Source organism: Branchiostoma lanceolatum, chromosome 9, assembly GCF_035083965.1.
Source record: "Branchiostoma lanceolatum isolate klBraLanc5 chromosome 9, klBraLanc5.hap2, whole genome shotgun sequence".
NCBI classification, from domain to species: Eukaryota; Metazoa; Chordata; class Leptocardii; order Amphioxiformes; family Branchiostomatidae; genus Branchiostoma; species Branchiostoma lanceolatum.
Genome location: NC_089730.1, coordinates 7507758 through 7523794, shown reverse-complemented (window position 1 = coordinate 7523794; position 16037 = coordinate 7507758). Strand labels below are relative to the sequence as shown.

Genomic DNA, 16037 nt, shown 5'->3' with positions numbered 1-16037 from the left:
TGTTGAACACCTTTCCTGTCAATATTTTTCAATTGCTTCGCACACATTCAATAAAGAAACGTTTATGAAGGCTAGACATCCAGGTGAACAATATATAAAGACAATTCAAACTCTACAACTGGATAAAAGTCATAAAGGAGGTGCCTTATTTGATTCTTGAGTGTCCAAAGCGAGAAGAAAAGGTCACGTACTTGAAACATAAACCGTCAATTGCGCCGCAAAAGCTATACGTGGCGAAACGCATAAGCGCCGACCATCTGTTCATGCTTAGTAATCGTATAAAGGCTCTATACTAGACTCGACAAGAGTTTGTCGCAAGGCAGTTGTGTACAACAGCAGAATGGCTCTCCTTTCAATCCTACTTTTCGCACTACTGCACTATTCCGCCGCAAATGTGGCGGCGGGTCTGAATGAAATCGAAGCGGGGATATCTACTGGGTCCTGCCAGGCCCTCGAGTACCTGCTACTGTACACGAGCAGACAGGACCGCTTGGAGAGCGACTTGGAAGAACTGAGGAACAGGACGGACGCCTTGGACAAGCAGTGTTGTTCTGGACAAACCGCGGTTGGTGTTTTTTTCGTATGTCCAAATTTACAATCTGAAAGGTTAAGTTTGACCCATTGTACAAATGTAGGGTAGACTTTTGCTGGCTGATATTTACATTTTCAATATGTGTATTATCGGTCGTCACACCGATGGCTACAAACATTTTTAGAATACAATTAACTACAGCATATCAACAACAAAACATATACACCACTTTTTCTCCAGAGATAACGTCTAGAAAAACGTCTGGAATGTCAATCAGACTCCGGCAATATTTAAATTTCTGCTGCCTGTTTTGTTAACCTTTTCGCGGGTGAATAAAATTGATGTTTACGTTCTCAACCGGCATCTGCAGGTGTCGATGGCTGTCACTATCCAGCAGCTGCAAAGTGCGCTGAACCAACTGTCGGGTACTCATCATAATATCACCATTTTTCTTATACATTTGTTTATTTCGTTCAATTCTAATGTATTGTAATACTAAAATATGTATTTCATTCATATTGTTGTAATATAACTTTGTGACTATGACCGCCAGAGGTGGAAATCTTTTGTCGACATACAGACTGCCTCGAGTCTAGGACTACTAGTTATGTCAGTGAGTGAGTGAGTGAGTGAGTGAGTGAGTGAGTGAGTGAGTGAGTGAGTGAGTGAGTGAGTGAGTGAGTGAGTGAGTGAGTGAGCGTAAGTGAGTGAGTGAGTGAGTGAGTGAGTGAGTGAGTGAGTGAGTGAGTGAGTGAGTGACTTTGAGACAAGAGACAAGATAGTTGGACTTTTACAAACATGTCAGGAAATGGACGGACGTCCTAAACCTAAAAGATTTAAATCATATAGGCCACGGGGAAAGCTTTTATGTGACTTCTTATCGTTCATTCAGGTTTGATGCATCATTGTATTATTGTCATATTAGAAAAGCTGAACGGCCCCCGTGACTGTATGGAACTGTTGGCGACTGGACACGATACCAGCGGTGTGTACACCATCTACCCTGATGGAGGAGGGAAAAGTCCTGTTCACGTCTACTGTGACATGGACACTGACGGGGGTGGATGGACGGTAAGGATTTCAGACTAACTTTGTTCAGCTACCAGACGATTTGTTTTATTACCTTCGCAGTGAAGGCTCTGTTTTTTGGTAAAGTGAATGAGTGTGTGAGCATGTGTGTGTGTGTGTGTGTGTGTGTGTGTGTGTGTGTGTGTGTGTATCTACGCGCGCGCGCGCGTGTGTGTGTGTACATGTGTATGAAGTCGAGAATGCCTTGATGTTTGGTATGTGGGTAGGTCTTGACGAAACATCATTCACTTTGACTTACACACAAGATACCAATTTCTCTGTGTAGATGTTCCAGAGGCGTCAAGGCGGGTCGGTCAACTTCTACCAAGACTGGCAGGCGTACAAGACAGGGTTTGGTGACCTGAGGGGAGAGTTCTGGCTAGGTATGCTAGCAACGTTTGATTGAAATCTACTGTAGGGAACATGTACCGCCAGACTAGCTATTTATATTACGATGTTTATTTAGTATAAACAGTTTCCAAGTACACGTATGATATCCTCACGTATAATAATGCGCACTACCAATGCTGGTTCTGTTAAGCTAGTAGTTTCGATCTAAATGTGAAACAAAACATGCTGTGTACAAAAGGCAATATGTTTTGTAGTTCCCATTTTGAAGTCGTGTTTGTCTTGCAGGAAATGACCACCTCCACCGCCTGACTGCCCAGGATGTGTACGAACTGAGGGTGGATCTGGAGGACTTTGAGGGCAACACGGCCTTCGCCAAGTACAACATCTTCAGGGTGGAGGATGAGGTGCACAGGTACAGGCTCACTATCAGTGGATACTCGGGCACTGCAGGTGTGTCTTCCTTCTAGATGTCTTTTTTTGCAATAGTTGGAAGCTATCTCAAGTTTGTGTAATTGGCCGAAATCGGCTCTCGCTCAAATGTAACGCATTGGAACACAATAACAAAATACATTCTCACATCACTGATCACACTTGTTATTACATTCCAGGTGACGCCATGACAGACCCAACCTACTCTCACAACGGCATGTACTTTTCCACGAGGGACCAGGAGAACGACGTCCACCCTGATGATCATTGTGCCGAAGTCTTCACAGGCGCGTGGTGGTACCGTAGTTGCCACCTTGCAAACCTGAACGGCCTGTACCTGGGCGGTGTTCATCAGTCCCATGCAGACGGTGTGAACTGGCGCCCATGGAAGGGTTATAGCTATTCCCTAAAAACTACTGAAATGAAAATAAGGCCTAACTAGGTCGAACAAATGTTCTCAGAGAAGGTTGATACCTTCTCAACAGAAGTTCAAATAAAATCGATCAATCAGCACCACACACTGTTGTCAGTTCTCATGATTTATTCAATTGTTTCTGGTTACCATATTGATACGTTTGTCTGTTTGTTTGTTTATTTGTTTGTTTGAGTCTTTATTTATTCATGAAAAACTCAGATCACCCTACTGGCAGATTTTTTTATTGAGGTCAGGATCGAATAGATAAGGGTCAGACAAAATATAACAAAAATATATATTGCAGCATTGACATCTTAACAAATCAATTAAGTTTCATTACAAATATAGGGTATTACAACAATGCATAGAAATACTCCATACTAATAACTCGGTGAAATTGATAACATATCTGTACAGCAACAAACCAGTCCCGAGGATAATGTCCAGCAGTTATTTTAACACAATCATCATACAAAATTCGTCAGGACAGGATATGAAAGAATGAACGAAAACGTCCCGTTCTAATGATGTTCTATAACACGTTAAAAACAGCCTCATTACCCTACACATTGGGTACCTGCCTGTGGCACTGGCTGCAAATACACCTGATATAGCGCGCTTACTAATTTTTCAGAGACGTTCGCTGTCGAAACCTAAAACTATAACAATGTCTGCTAAGCGTTGCCAAGACGACAAACAGGAAAAATTGCTCTAATTCAAATGACAGTCAAAATGACACAAATTACGTTAAACCCAAAATGAAATAACCGACGGAAAAATAGATCAAAATGAAAAAAGAAACGCCATTCCATCAAGGGAAAATACAGATATGTTTAGGATGGCTTTGTGAATATTGATAGTTGAAAAATCCGGAAGCTTCTCTACCTAGAAACAAGATATCACATTTTGTTATGTCATGAAAAATATTTGAGCACCGTTGCTTTATGCAAGGAAAGTAAACGTTTGTGAGAATGGCACATCTGCTTCTACACTACTCTTACATGTACATTTGCCGGATCTTCGGCCGAAGCGGTCATTCCTGTCGCGCTACAATGGCTGTCCGTTCGCATGTCATCCTCCTAGTCCTGCTGCTACATAATGGCAGCTGTCAGCTCGATATTCAGGGTTTTACTGGATCGCCGGCTGTCACCGGAGAAGGACAACACGAAACTTCGATGGAGTCTTCTCTGGCATATGGGCAGCTACTGGAGTACGTGGAGGGACTGAAGAACGACACGCAGCGATGCTGTGAGGCACACTGGACGGTAAGTCTCCGAATGGTCTTCAACGGTCTACAATATGGGTGTCTAGTGCTAGGGACATTACATAGTCTATAACAAGCCATTGCAAGAATGCAACAAGCCTGGTTACATAAATTGTGCTTTGGTTCCCTGGGCAATTTTCATAAATGATTTCGATTAGCACGTCATGCTAAATACAATATGGACCCGAAAAAAAGAAACAAATCTATGAGACTTTGTTTATCGAATGTACAGTGCCATGTTTCGAATTGATATCCTACTACATACTAGGTATGGACCGAGGACCAACAGCAGTCCTTTGCTGGTCTGCAGGCAATCTTGGATGACCAGGCTCTCATCATACAACAGCAACAAACCACCATAAACTAACAACAGAATCTTCTCAGCCAGCTTTCAGGTTCAATATGCAGTGAATTTTGAATTTTGATTTTTTTCTTCTAATTTCCAATTTGGCAAGCAGGGCAATCATTACATACCCAAAGTCATTCGCATGGAAATCATAATAAATCAACTTCTGTGCATGTGACAAAATATTAGCTACAGTTTTGGCATTGTTGCATGATCGGCTAAATATCATTTTATCATGTATCGTTAGTTCCCTTGTCAGTGTAGTTCCAAATCAGCTTAACATTCTAAGATGCCATGTGCTTGAGTGCAAGAAAATATAGCTTTACGTGTTTACAAACCCAGACAAACTGAACGGTCCCCGTGACTGCATGGAACTGTTGGCGACTGGACACGATACCAGCAGTGTGTACACCATCTACCCTGATGGAGGAGGGAAAAGTCCTGTTCACGTCTACTGTGACATGGACACTGACGGGGGTGGATGGACGGTAAGGATTTCAGACGAACTTTATTCAGTTGCCAGACTTATTGTTTTAATTCACTTTTTCCCCCACACATTTATGTATACATTTCTCTGTGCAGCTGTTCCAAAAGCGTCAAGACGGCTCGGTCAACTTCTACCGAGACTGGCAGGCGTACAAGACAGGGTTTGGTGACCTGAGGGGAGAGTTCTGGCTAGGTGAGGTTACAACTCTTGTTTGTAACTCTGATATGATCAAAGCAGATCTTTTAGCTTAAGACATCCTTGGGGATATTTTGTATCAGTCAAAATTATTTGAACATTTGTTGTCGCTCGGTCACAGGTAATGACCACCTCCACCGCCTGACTGCCCAGGATGTGTACGAACTGAGGGTGGATCTGGAGGACTTTGAGGGCAACACGGCCTTCGCCAAGTACAACATCTTCAGGGTGGAGGATGAGGTGCACAAGTACAGGCTCACTATCAGTGGATACTCCGGCACTGCAGGTGTGTCTTCCTTCTTCTTCGTGTGTCTTCTCTTGTCTCTTTTTTGTTGTGCAAAAGTTTTGTTTGTTTGTATTGCATACCCCGTAAACCGCATCAAGGCGTAACACATCGGGTTTGTACTGAAGAGTACAAGCTGCATATCCGGACAGATTTATATGATCCACTCATACCGGGAAGGACCCCTACTCGTTTCGAAAAGTGTGTTGGGTTCTTGAGGTGTGGCTCCCCTCAAACACGGGGCATCCATTTAACGTCCTATCCATTTTCACCTGAGCAAAGTGGGGAAAGTCATCAACGTCAACGGGACAAATCAGGGAGTCCCGGATTCGAACCCGGTATCTCTGGGTTCTGGGGCCAAACACCCTGCCACTACGCCACCGCGACGCCATGACTGGAAACCATCTCAAGTTTGTGTAGTTGGCCAGAATTGGCTCTCGTTCAAATGAAAATGCATTATAGAACGCATTCATCTCACACCAAAACCCAATGCACTTTCCATCACTGATGATACTTGTTACATTCCAGGTGACGCCATCACAGACCCAGCTATGTCTCACAACGACATGTACTTTTCCACGAGGGACAGGGAGAATGACCTCCAGCCTAATGATCACTGTGCAGTAGTCTACACAGGCGCGTGGTGGTACAATAGTTGCCATCGTGCAAACCTGAACGGCCTGTACCTGGGCGGGACTCATCAGTCCTTTGCTGATGGTGTCATCTGGTACCAATGGAAGGGCCATCACTACTCCCTGAAAACTACTGAAATGAAAATAAGGCCAAACTAGGCCGAATAAATGTACTTAGAGGAGGTTGATACAGAGTCCATTCTCAACAGAAGTTCAAATAAACTCGCGGTCAATCAGCACCACATTCTGTTGTGAGTTCTCATGATTTATTCAACTATTCAACTGTTTCTGTTTACTATAGTAATGCGTTTGTTTGTTTGTTTGTTTGTTGGTGGTTTCTTTATTTGAGTCCTTATTTATTCATGAACAACTCAAATTACCCTACTAGCCGATTTTGTATTGAAGTCAGGATCGAACAAATAAGGGCCAGACAAAATATGACAAAGATATTGCATGATTGACATCTTGACAAATCAATTAAGTTTCCTTACAAATATAGGGTATTACAAAAATGCATAGAATTAGTCCATACTAATAACTCAACATACATAAAGAAGTGAAATTAATAACGTCTGTACAGCAACAAACCAGTCCCGAGGATAAGGTGATGCAGTTGTTTTAACGCAATCAGCATACAAAATCTGTCAGGACAGGATCGGATATGGAAGTGTGAAAGCATCCCGTTCTAATTGTATTCTATAGCGCATTTACTCATTTTGCACAGACATGAAAGATTCGCCTTCGAAGCCTAAAACTATAACAATGTTATAACAATCCTGAAGAAGGCGACAGTGGTCGTCGAAAATTCGATCCGTGAATACCTTAGTGTTGGAAAAAAGTTTAGCATTGTATTATAACAATGTCTGCTCATCGTTACCAGGACAATAATCGGGAAACAATTGCTGATCTATACTTAACTAGTCAACATTACACATATAAACTAAGAATAAAACAACCGAACCAAGAAAATAGAACAAACGGAAATGACGCCGTTCCTATTGGTAAATATAGATACGTTTGTTATGGATTCGTGAATATTGACATACTTGAAAAGTCCATGGCCAGAAAAAGCTTGCTTACCTAGCAACAAGATATCACATTTCGTCATGTCATGAAAAAGCTATTTGACTGTCGTTGACTCATGCAAGGAAAGTAAACGTTTGTGAGAATGGCACATCTGCTTCTACACTACTCTTACATGACATTGTACATTAGCCGGATCTTCGGCTGAAGCAGTCATTTCTGTCACGCTACCATGGCTTTCTGTTCGCATGTCGTCCTCCTAGTCCTGCTGTTGCATCACGGCAGCTGTCAGCTCGATATTCAGGGTTTTTCTGGATCAGCTGTCACCGGAGAAGGAGAACACGAAACTTTGGCATATGGGCAGCTGCTGGAGTACGTGGAGGGACTGAAGAACGACACGCAGCGATGCTGTGAGGCACACTGGACGGTAAGTCTCCGAATGGTCTTCAACGTTCGGCGAAAGGCATACCCAAGGACATTATATAGTCTAAATATAGCCAGTCACTGCGTGCAAGAGTGCAACAAGCCAGGTTACGCAGTTGTGGTTTCTTTCCCTAGATAATTTTCATAAATGACATCGTTAAGCCTGTTCTACTAAATACAATATGGTCACAAAAAATCAATGCGACTGTCTTTATTTAGACTCATTCGTCTATCACTGAACTTGCAGTATCATACCACGGTCCGCATTATTGCTAGGTATGGACGGATGAACAACAGCAGTCCTTTGCTGGTGTGCAGACAACCCTTGATGACCAGGCTCTCATCATGCAACAGCAACAAACCACCATACAACAGCAACAAACCACAATAAACCAACTGCAAAGTCTTCTGAGCCAGCTCTCAGGTTCATTGAATTGATTTTGAATTACTTTCAATTTAGCAGTCAATAATCATTACTCATGCAAAGCCATTATAAACTGAGTTATCCGACAAAAGATCAACTTCAGTTTGTTGCATTGTTGTGTAAAGATCGCTTTGTTCTGTAGTTAAACAAAGACTAAGCATAAGATGTCATGTGCTTCCGTACAAGTAAAGAAATGCAAACTTACGTGTTTACAAACCCAGACAAGCTGAACGGCCCCCGTGACTGTATGGAACTGTTGGCGTCTGGACACGATACCAGCGGTGTGTACACCATCTACCCTGATGGAGGAGGGAAAAGTTCTGTTCACGTCTACTGTGACATGGACACTGACGGGGGTGGATGGACGGTAAGGATTTCAAACGAACTTTATTCAGCTGCCAGACTTATTGTTTTAATTCACTTTTTCCCCCACACATTTATGTATACATTTCTCTGTGTAGCTGTTCCAAAAGCGTCAAGACGGCTCGGTCAACTTCTACCAAGACTGGCAGGCGTACAAGACAGGGTTTGGTGACCTGAGGGGAGAGTTCTGGCTAGGTGAGGTTACAACTTGTTACAACTTGTTTGTAACTCTGATATGATCAAAGCAGATCTTTTAGCTTAAGACACCCTTTGGGATATTTTGTATTGGTCAAAATTATTTGAACATTTGTGGTCGTTCGGTCACAGGTAATGACCACCTCCACCGCCTGACGGCCCAGGATGTGTACGAACTGAGGGTGGATCTGGAGGACTTTGAGGGCAACACGGCCTTCGCCAAGTACAACATCTTCAGGGTGGGGGATGAGGTGCACAAGTACAGGCTCACTATCAGTGGATACTCGGGCACTGCGGGTGTGTGTCCTCCTTACAGCAATTTTCTGTGAAAAATGATCACTTTTGAATTGCATGTTGACAAAGATATCTAATGGCATTTTAAAAGAGTAACTGCTTGTATAAAATTTCATGCACTACCTTTAGCTATAACAGAGAACTCTATATGCCAAACGAACTACTTAACAAAGAAGAGAACACAGTGTTACGTTATATGTCGACCCTTTTCAGGTGATGGCCTGACCGATCACATACACACTCACGACGGCACGTACTTTTCTACAAGAGACGGGGAGAATGACAACCACTCTACCGTACACTGTGCTCAAGCTTACAAAGGTGGATGGTGGTACAATCGTTGCCACCATGTATGCCTCAACGGCCAGTACCTGGGTGGGGTTCACCAGTCTTCATGGGAAGGGGTCAACTGGTACCCATGGAAGGGTCTAAACTACTCCCTGAAAACTGCTGAAATGAAAATAAGACCAAATTAGGTTGACATTGGTTGCTCATCATGGCTGTCCAGGTCCTCACAGACAACAACATATTAATACACAGAGAAATAAAACACCATATGCATGATGGACTTGTGTGAATTGTCGCGTGCATCTTATATTGACTATATATATAGATACTTTCTCGATAGTCTTGAAGTAATAGAAACTTAATACTGTACCATTCCCGTCATAACTTACCCAAGTCATCCTCCACAACTAGCCGAAACACCTCGTTAAGTGTAAATAAAAAAATACTCCTCAAATATCCGTTTGACCCCCATAGCCTCATGTGCAAAGAACAAACTTACAAAACTAACTCCTTGAAAACACCAGAGGTGTTTGTGTCCTATTTTACGCATATAACGTTATAAACCAACCGAGCGAATCTCTACCATCAGCTTTCTTATCACGTCGCCATGACAGTTCTATCCATACCTGTCCTGTTGCACCAACTCAGCAACACAACAGGTTTGGTCGGCTCACAGGAGTCCGCTGTATGGCCTGTACCTCTGTCTGGCATATTGTGAACTTCTTCAATATCTAAGCAGACAGGATTTGCTCGAAATTGAGCTGGAGGGAGTGAAGAACAATTGTAGTGAGGGACAAATGAAAGTATAGTGTATAGAAATAAATCTTGGTGGAATAGTATTCTTTTTCTAGACATGAATGTGTTGACACTGTTGGCTATAACTACGATGTACGTGTCCTCTCTGTTAGCATAGCTGATTGATTTTACATAACAGGTGATTTATTATCTTACATTGAGAACACCACAGGTGTTTCCATACTATTTGAACGCATAACGTTATATATGCATCCCAACTGAGTGGATCTTTACCATTAGCTTCCCTATCACGTCGCCATGAATGTCCTTTCCATCGTGGTCCTTGTGGTGCTGCACCAACTCAGCAGTTCAACGGCCCAGGTCGTCTCGGAGGAGCCTGCTGGTTGGGCTGTGACTGACGTTGGAGAACACGGTGCCTTGACCGGATCCTGTCTGGCATATGGAGAACTTCTACAGTATTTAAGTAAACAAGACGAGATGCAAATCGAGCTGGAGGGGCTGAGAAACGAGACAAAACAATGTTGTGAGGACCAATGGATGGTATATGGTTATATCACATACACATCTTTAACGTATGGTGCAGCTTGGTGGAATAGCATTCTTTACGCAAGGCAGAAATGCAATGACAATGTTGTCTGTAACTGCTATGTAAATGTAGTCTCTATTAGTTCAGTTCATTTATTTTTCCATAACAGATGATTTCTTATTCCTATGTGCGACCGGTCGTTTCATTTGGTGCAGCATGCTTGTTAAATATTCTGGACCTTATTTTGTACTAACTCTTCATCCTGTGTTAATATTTCTAGTTCTGGATAGAGAACCAACAACAGTCGTTTGGCAGTCTACAGTGAGACCTAACTGACCAGTCCAACATCCTACAGCAACAACAGGCCACCATGCAACAACAACAGGCCACCATGCAACAACTACAAGCAACAGTGGATGACCAGGTCAACATCATCCAGCAGCAAGAGGCTACCATTCAGCAGATGCAGACCCTTCTCAGCCAACTGTCAGGTTCATTTTTAAGCTCTTTCCTTGAGAATAGACCTAGACTTCAAATGAGAACGTGTTGAAATACTATTCTACCCTGTGTAAAAAGATTATCTAAAATGACGTGGTCTTGAACTAATCTATGGTTATCTAGGATGAAAGCAATGTATTTTAATATATATCTACTGAATAGAAAAGTTGAACGGTCCCCGTGACTGTATGGAACTGTTGACGACTGGACACGATACCAGCGGTGTGTACACCATCTACCCTGATGGAGGAGGGAAAAGTCCTGTTCACGTCTACTGTGACATGGACACTGACGGGGGTGGATGGACGGTAAGGATTTCAGACGAACTTTATTCAGCTGCCAGACTTATTGTTTTAATCCACTTTTTCCCCCCACACATTTATGTATACATTTCTCTGTGTAGCTATTCCAAAAGCGTCAAGACGGCTCGGTCAACTTCTACCGAGACTGGCAGGCGTACAAGACAGGGTTTGGTTACCTGAGGGGAGAGTTCTGGCTAGGTGAGGTTACAACTCTTGTTTGTAACTCTGATATGATCAAAGCAGATCTTTTAGCTTAAGACACCCTTGGGGATATTTTGTATTGGTCAAAATTATTTGAACATTTGTGGTCGTTCGGTCACAGGTAATGACCACCTCCACCGCCTGACGGCCCAGGATGTGTACGAACTGAGGGTGGATCTGGAGGACTTTGAGGGCAACACGGCCTTCGCCAAGTACAACATCCTCAGGGTGGAGGATGAGGTGCACAAGTACAGGCTCACTGTGGACGATTACCATGGTACTGCAGGTGTGTCTTCCTTCAATGTTTCTATCTTTTTGTGCAATAGTTAAAAGTTTGTGTAGCTGGCCAGAATCGGCTCTCGCTTAAATGAAAACGCTTTGAAGCACAATTCTCTCACAACTGCACCCAATAAACTTCCCCGTCACTGATCACATTTGTTATATTTCCAGGTGACGCAATGACAGATCCAAATTACCCTCACCACGGCATGTACTTTTCCACAAGAGATAGAGACAACGACATCCATCTGGATCCCACTGTCGACTGTGCTGAATTAGCCAAATGCGCATGGTGGTACAATCGTTGTCATCGTGCAAACCTGAACGGCCTGTACCTGGGCGGTGCCCATCAGCCTAATGGAGACGGTGTCAACTGGTACCCATGGACGGGTTATAACTATTCCTTGAAAACTACCGAAATGAAGATCAGGCCTAACTAGCCCTAACAAACAGGATTAGAGAAGGCTGTTACAAATCATCTTCCTGACAATAATTGTGATTAAACTAAACCCACCGTATATTGTTGTTGGTTCTTGTTATTCATCATTTTTTGTTACCATAATGATGATCGCAGAATGTGACTAGCACACGATTTACTTAAAATAACTTAATCAAGAAGAGGTAGATATATTTTGCAAAGTCCTTAACGTGTATATAAAGCCATTTGACACATAATCGACACTATCTCCAAGCCATATAGTTGGGAGTTGGTCGTGGGCAAAGTCATCCGTGGTTGAGAGTTGGTATGTCAGGTTGTCTACTAGTCTTTCAAAGTCGTCTGCGCCAGACAAAACAAAAATCAGGAAAGCCATATTCTTCCTAGACGTGATAAGAGGATCAACGTGGAGTCAGGATAAGATGGAATCTCACCTAATTCCGGCGCAGAGCCGACCTTGGTCGGAAAGTAGTCGGGAGCATAGTCGTGGGAAGGTCCTGAATGTGTGACAGGTACAGTCGCTTACTAAGTTAATGAGCAAAGGTAGTGAAAGTCGGGCTATAGATACTGGAGACATAAACACTTCGTCGTTTAAGAACATTTTTGTTGTCAAAATGTATCTATTAACCTTTTGATGCCCAAAGCATACTGGCGACGTGTGCAACTATGGCAGTTGTTGATAAAGGAGACTCCCACACGTTGCTACCTCGATTTATACGATATAAAAATCGAGGTATCGGAAAAAAGAAACAGACCTATCATTAATGTATCATCGCCATTACTATCTACGTCCTCATTCACAACTGCCTCACCTCACCTGTTGAAATATAAACGGGACATTACTTTATAGTAATACTCTATACTAAACATAACTGGTCCTTTGGTAACAGCACAGCCGTGTTTGTACTATCGTTATACATTAACCAATCGGCACACTTAGTACAATGTACCATTAGCTGACATGCGTCATATGCATCGTATACTTAGAGGTAGAATTTTTATACTATGTGACAAATGTCGCCTTTGACCTCCATAGCCTCATGTGCTGAACGGCCATATGGCCCACCCCCTGAGAACACTACAGGTGTTTCTGTGCTATATTTGTGGATGCATGTTCATTTTCATGCCTACTTCTCACCAAGTAGAGTATCTCCGTCCGTTTTCCAATTTCGTCGCAATGGCTCTCATTTCCATCGTTGTCGTCGTGCTGCTGCACCAACTCAGAAGCACAACGGCCCAAGTGGTATCGGAGGAGCCAGCCGGATGGCCTGTAACTGACGTTGGAGAACACGGTGCCTTGACCGGTTCTTGTCTGGCATATGGAGAACTTCTACAGTACTTGACTAGACAAGACAAGCTGGAAAGCGAGCTGGAAGGACTGAAGAACGAGACTCAGCGATGCTGTGAGGGACAATGGGCGGTAGGTATATGCTCATCGACCAATTGCGATCATGTAAGTGTCTATGAAGTAAGCTGTATTTAATATTTCGCCAAATAATGCTGTTTGAGCGATAGAGAGCAAAGAAAGTGTCTACAGCAAATGTAGGTTATGTTCGCCCTATTGTGTATATTTCCAATTTATTTCTCAACGTTGTTAGATGATATATAATTCTTCAAGGCACTAAGATAACTGAATCGGAACGGAAAAAAACAGCAAACTTCGCAAGTGAATCTGTAATGCAGTCTCTTCTTTTATAATAGATTACCATATTTTGATCTGGTGTTTCTAGCTATGGATCGACAGCCAACAGCAGTCGGTTAGCAGTCTACAGGTCAACGTGGACAACCAGACCAACATGCTGCAGCAACAACAGGCCACTGTGCAACAATTACAAGCAACCGTGGGTGAGCAGGCCAACATTAATCAACAACAACAGGCCACCATGCAACACCAACAGGCCACCATGCAACAACTACAAGCCACAGTGGATGACCAGGTCAACATTATTCAGCAACAAGGGGCTACAATTCAGCAGATGCAGACCCTTTTGAGCCAACTGTCAGGTTCATTTTCAAGTTCTTTACTTGATAATAGATCTAGACTTCAAATGAGAACATGTCAAAATATAATTCTACCCTAGTATGGAAAGATGATTCAAAACGACGTGGTCTTGATTTACTCTAATGTCTATCCAGATTTGTGGCAATGTCTTTTCTGACTAGATAAGGTGAACAGTGCTCGTGACTGTATGGAACTGTTGGCGACTGGACACGATACCAGCGGTGTGTACACCATCTACCCTGATGGAGGAGGGAAAAGTCCTGTTCACGTCTACTGTGACATGGACACTGACGGCGGTGGATGGACGGTACGAATGAAACTTTTTTTTCAGATATGTGGTGACTTGTTTTGCAAATAGCTAGTTTAGTTCCTTTTCAACGATGTCAGATTTTTTATTTATTTTTTTTCATTATGTATCACCACCATCAGCACATCTACATGTACATTGCTGATCAGACGTATCCTCGTCTTTTACTTTTACTTCGACTTGTAGGCCCGCAAATATCAAACCACTACATACATACATAAAACACAGTGGATGAATACATGCATTTCTATTGCAGCTGTTCCAAAAGCGACAAGACGGTTCAGTCAACTTCTACCGAGACTGGCAGGTGTACAAGACAGGGTTTGGTGACCTGAGGGGAGAGTTCTGGCTGGGTATGTCTCACAGTAGATTTGATATTCGAGTCATTGTGATCACTTGCCGTCGTTACCTGTGACTATGTTGTGTTTGTTGGACTCCAGGTAACGATAACCTACACCGGCTGACGGCACAGGATGTGTACGAACTGAGGGTGGATCTGGAGGACTTTGAGGGCAACACGGCCTTCGCCAAGTACAACATCTTCAGGGTGGAGGATGAGGTGCACAAGTACAGGCTCACTGTTAGTGGATACTCGGGTACTGCAGGTGTGTGTCTTAGCTTTAGAAATGAAAGAAGAATGAATGAATGAATGAATCAATCAATCAATCAATTGTTTATTGAAATCGTAGAAGGAACATTTCAGACATAATCCTCCACCAGTAGGTCATGTTTCTAAATAGTTTTTACGGCTGAAATCTATCTGTTCAAAACAGTATGTACATGTGATACGACAGGAGAAAAAATTGTGCCGTCAAGCTGTTTGCTTCCATTGTCATACTTCACAACGTTTAGTTCAAGTAACAAAAATTGCACTGAATCTTGGCCCACCTACGACCGATCTGGAGAAATGAATTCAGATCATTGTACAATGTATTTCAGTAGGTATGAATTAGAATATCAAGGCAAGATAACTCTGTTTCTTTAGTTTCAAATGTCAATGTAATTTTCAGGTGATGCCATGAGCGACCCAGACTACGGTCACGACGGAATGTACTTTTCTACAAGGGACAGAGAGAACGACCAACATACGGGTGTTGACTGTGCTGAACACCACACGGGCGCGTGGTGGTACAATCGCTGCTTTCGAGCAAGCCTGAACGGCCTGTACCTGATTGGTGATCACCCGTCTCATACAGACGGCATAATCTGGGCGCCATGGAAGGGTTCACACTATTCCCTGAAAACCACTGAAATGAAGATAAGGCCTAACTAGCATCAACGAACAAAATGGAGGAGTGTTGACTCAACGTATCTTTTACACTGCTTGTCGAAATAAGATAGTCAATACCATGTGCTGCTGGTGGTTGTGGTTATCATGAATTTTACAGTGTAGAACAGTGCAAACAGTATGGTAGGACTATCGCTTATGACTACTGGTCATAAGTGACTAAAATAACAGTGAGTTTCTAAGTACTGTATACGGTTGACAGTTGCCTGGTTTTCTGTTTACTGCATTTATGAACAAAGCAATGCAATCGACGTGAAGTGGAGTTCTCATATCTATTGCAAATTGTTTAAGAATTGCTAAACTATATCATAAACTAAACATGGTCGCGTATACTTCATTTTCCACGTATCATAATTTGACGAGCATTTATGTAAGCCCCAAATACTCCTATGATATTTAGCTTTTGTTCTAAAAAATGTCAGTGTTAGAT

General features: G+C 42.7%; 6 protein-coding genes across 6 annotated transcripts; all 6 read left to right on the top strand.

Moving 5' to 3' along the window:
* Positions 1 to 220: 220 nt before the first annotated feature.
* Positions 221 to 1640, top strand: LOC136441244 (fibrinogen C domain-containing protein 1-like). Its single transcript, XM_066437420.1, has 3 exons — positions 221 to 565; positions 903 to 957; positions 1458 to 1640. The coding sequence occupies exons 1-3, from the start codon at positions 341 to 343 to the stop codon at positions 1619 to 1621; spliced, it is 444 nt and encodes a 147-aa protein (XP_066293517.1). The 5' UTR covers positions 221 to 340; the 3' UTR covers positions 1622 to 1640.
* A 246-nt stretch (positions 1641 to 1886) lies between these two features.
* LOC136442064 (ficolin-1-like) lies at positions 1887 to 2848 on the top strand. Its single transcript, XM_066438666.1, has 3 exons — positions 1887 to 1983; positions 2237 to 2401; positions 2560 to 2848. Exons 1-3 carry the CDS (start codon positions 1887 to 1889, stop codon positions 2820 to 2822), a joined length of 525 nt encoding a protein of 174 aa, XP_066294763.1. The 3' UTR covers positions 2823 to 2848.
* A 974-nt stretch (positions 2849 to 3822) lies between these two features.
* Positions 3823 to 6246, top strand: LOC136441243 (ficolin-2-like). Its single transcript, XM_066437419.1, has 6 exons — positions 3823 to 4060; positions 4328 to 4454; positions 4748 to 4893; positions 4988 to 5084; positions 5209 to 5373; positions 5899 to 6246. Exons 3-6 carry the CDS (start codon positions 4774 to 4776, stop codon positions 6159 to 6161), a joined length of 645 nt encoding a protein of 214 aa, XP_066293516.1. The 5' UTR covers positions 3823 to 4060; positions 4328 to 4454; positions 4748 to 4773; the 3' UTR covers positions 6162 to 6246.
* Positions 6247 to 7193: 947 nt separating this feature from the next.
* Positions 7194 to 9290, top strand: LOC136441241 (ficolin-1-like). Its single transcript, XM_066437417.1, has 6 exons — positions 7194 to 7452; positions 7725 to 7872; positions 8094 to 8239; positions 8334 to 8430; positions 8563 to 8727; positions 8938 to 9290. Exons 1-6 carry the CDS (start codon positions 7258 to 7260, stop codon positions 9198 to 9200), a joined length of 1014 nt encoding a protein of 337 aa, XP_066293514.1. The 5' UTR covers positions 7194 to 7257; the 3' UTR covers positions 9201 to 9290.
* A 692-nt stretch (positions 9291 to 9982) lies between these two features.
* On the top strand, positions 9983 to 12181 carry LOC136441242 (ficolin-2-like). Its single transcript, XM_066437418.1, has 6 exons — positions 9983 to 10308; positions 10575 to 10785; positions 10955 to 11100; positions 11196 to 11292; positions 11417 to 11581; positions 11746 to 12181. Exons 2-6 carry the CDS (start codon positions 10665 to 10667, stop codon positions 12012 to 12014), a joined length of 798 nt encoding a protein of 265 aa, XP_066293515.1. The 5' UTR covers positions 9983 to 10308; positions 10575 to 10664; the 3' UTR covers positions 12015 to 12181.
* Positions 12182 to 13084: 903 nt separating this feature from the next.
* On the top strand, positions 13085 to 15670 carry LOC136441233 (ficolin-1-like). Its single transcript, XM_066437407.1, has 6 exons — positions 13085 to 13430; positions 13741 to 14014; positions 14174 to 14319; positions 14576 to 14672; positions 14760 to 14924; positions 15330 to 15670. The coding sequence occupies exons 1-6, from the start codon at positions 13122 to 13124 to the stop codon at positions 15590 to 15592; spliced, it is 1254 nt and encodes a 417-aa protein (XP_066293504.1). The 5' UTR covers positions 13085 to 13121; the 3' UTR covers positions 15593 to 15670.
* The last annotated feature ends 367 nt before the right edge of the window (positions 15671 to 16037 follow it).

Coding starts and splice junctions, on each gene's coding strand:
- LOC136441244 (XM_066437420.1), top strand. CDS start 341: ATGGCTCTCCTTTCAATCCTACTTTTCGCACTACTGCACTATTCCGCC. Junction 566..902: donor GTTGTTCTGGACAAACCGCG/GTTGGTGTTTTT, acceptor CGGCATCTGCAG/GTGTCGATGGCTGTCACTAT. Junction 958..1,457: donor TGCGCTGAACCAACTGTCGG/GTACTCATCATA, acceptor TTGTCATATTAG/AAAAGCTGAACGGCCCCCGT.
- LOC136442064 (XM_066438666.1), top strand. CDS start 1,887: ATGTTCCAGAGGCGTCAAGGCGGGTCGGTCAACTTCTACCAAGACTGG. Junction 1,984..2,236: donor GAGGGGAGAGTTCTGGCTAG/GTATGCTAGCAA, acceptor TTTGTCTTGCAG/GAAATGACCACCTCCACCGC. Junction 2,402..2,559: donor TGGATACTCGGGCACTGCAG/GTGTGTCTTCCT, acceptor ATTACATTCCAG/GTGACGCCATGACAGACCCA.
- LOC136441243 (XM_066437419.1), top strand. CDS start 4,774: ATGGAACTGTTGGCGACTGGACACGATACCAGCAGTGTGTACACCATC. Junction 4,894..4,987: donor CTGACGGGGGTGGATGGACG/GTAAGGATTTCA, acceptor TTCTCTGTGCAG/CTGTTCCAAAAGCGTCAAGA. Junction 5,374..5,898: donor TGGATACTCCGGCACTGCAG/GTGTGTCTTCCT, acceptor GTTACATTCCAG/GTGACGCCATCACAGACCCA.
- LOC136441241 (XM_066437417.1), top strand. CDS start 7,258: ATGGCTTTCTGTTCGCATGTCGTCCTCCTAGTCCTGCTGTTGCATCAC. Junction 7,873..8,093: donor TCTTCTGAGCCAGCTCTCAG/GTTCATTGAATT, acceptor TTACAAACCCAG/ACAAGCTGAACGGCCCCCGT. Junction 8,728..8,937: donor TGGATACTCGGGCACTGCGG/GTGTGTGTCCTC, acceptor GACCCTTTTCAG/GTGATGGCCTGACCGATCAC.
- LOC136441242 (XM_066437418.1), top strand. CDS start 10,665: ATGCAACAACAACAGGCCACCATGCAACAACTACAAGCAACAGTGGAT. Junction 11,101..11,195: donor CTGACGGGGGTGGATGGACG/GTAAGGATTTCA, acceptor TTCTCTGTGTAG/CTATTCCAAAAGCGTCAAGA. Junction 11,582..11,745: donor CGATTACCATGGTACTGCAG/GTGTGTCTTCCT, acceptor TTATATTTCCAG/GTGACGCAATGACAGATCCA.
- LOC136441233 (XM_066437407.1), top strand. CDS start 13,122: ATGTTCATTTTCATGCCTACTTCTCACCAAGTAGAGTATCTCCGTCCG. Junction 14,015..14,173: donor CCTTTTGAGCCAACTGTCAG/GTTCATTTTCAA, acceptor TTTTCTGACTAG/ATAAGGTGAACAGTGCTCGT. Junction 14,673..14,759: donor GAGGGGAGAGTTCTGGCTGG/GTATGTCTCACA, acceptor GTTGGACTCCAG/GTAACGATAACCTACACCGG.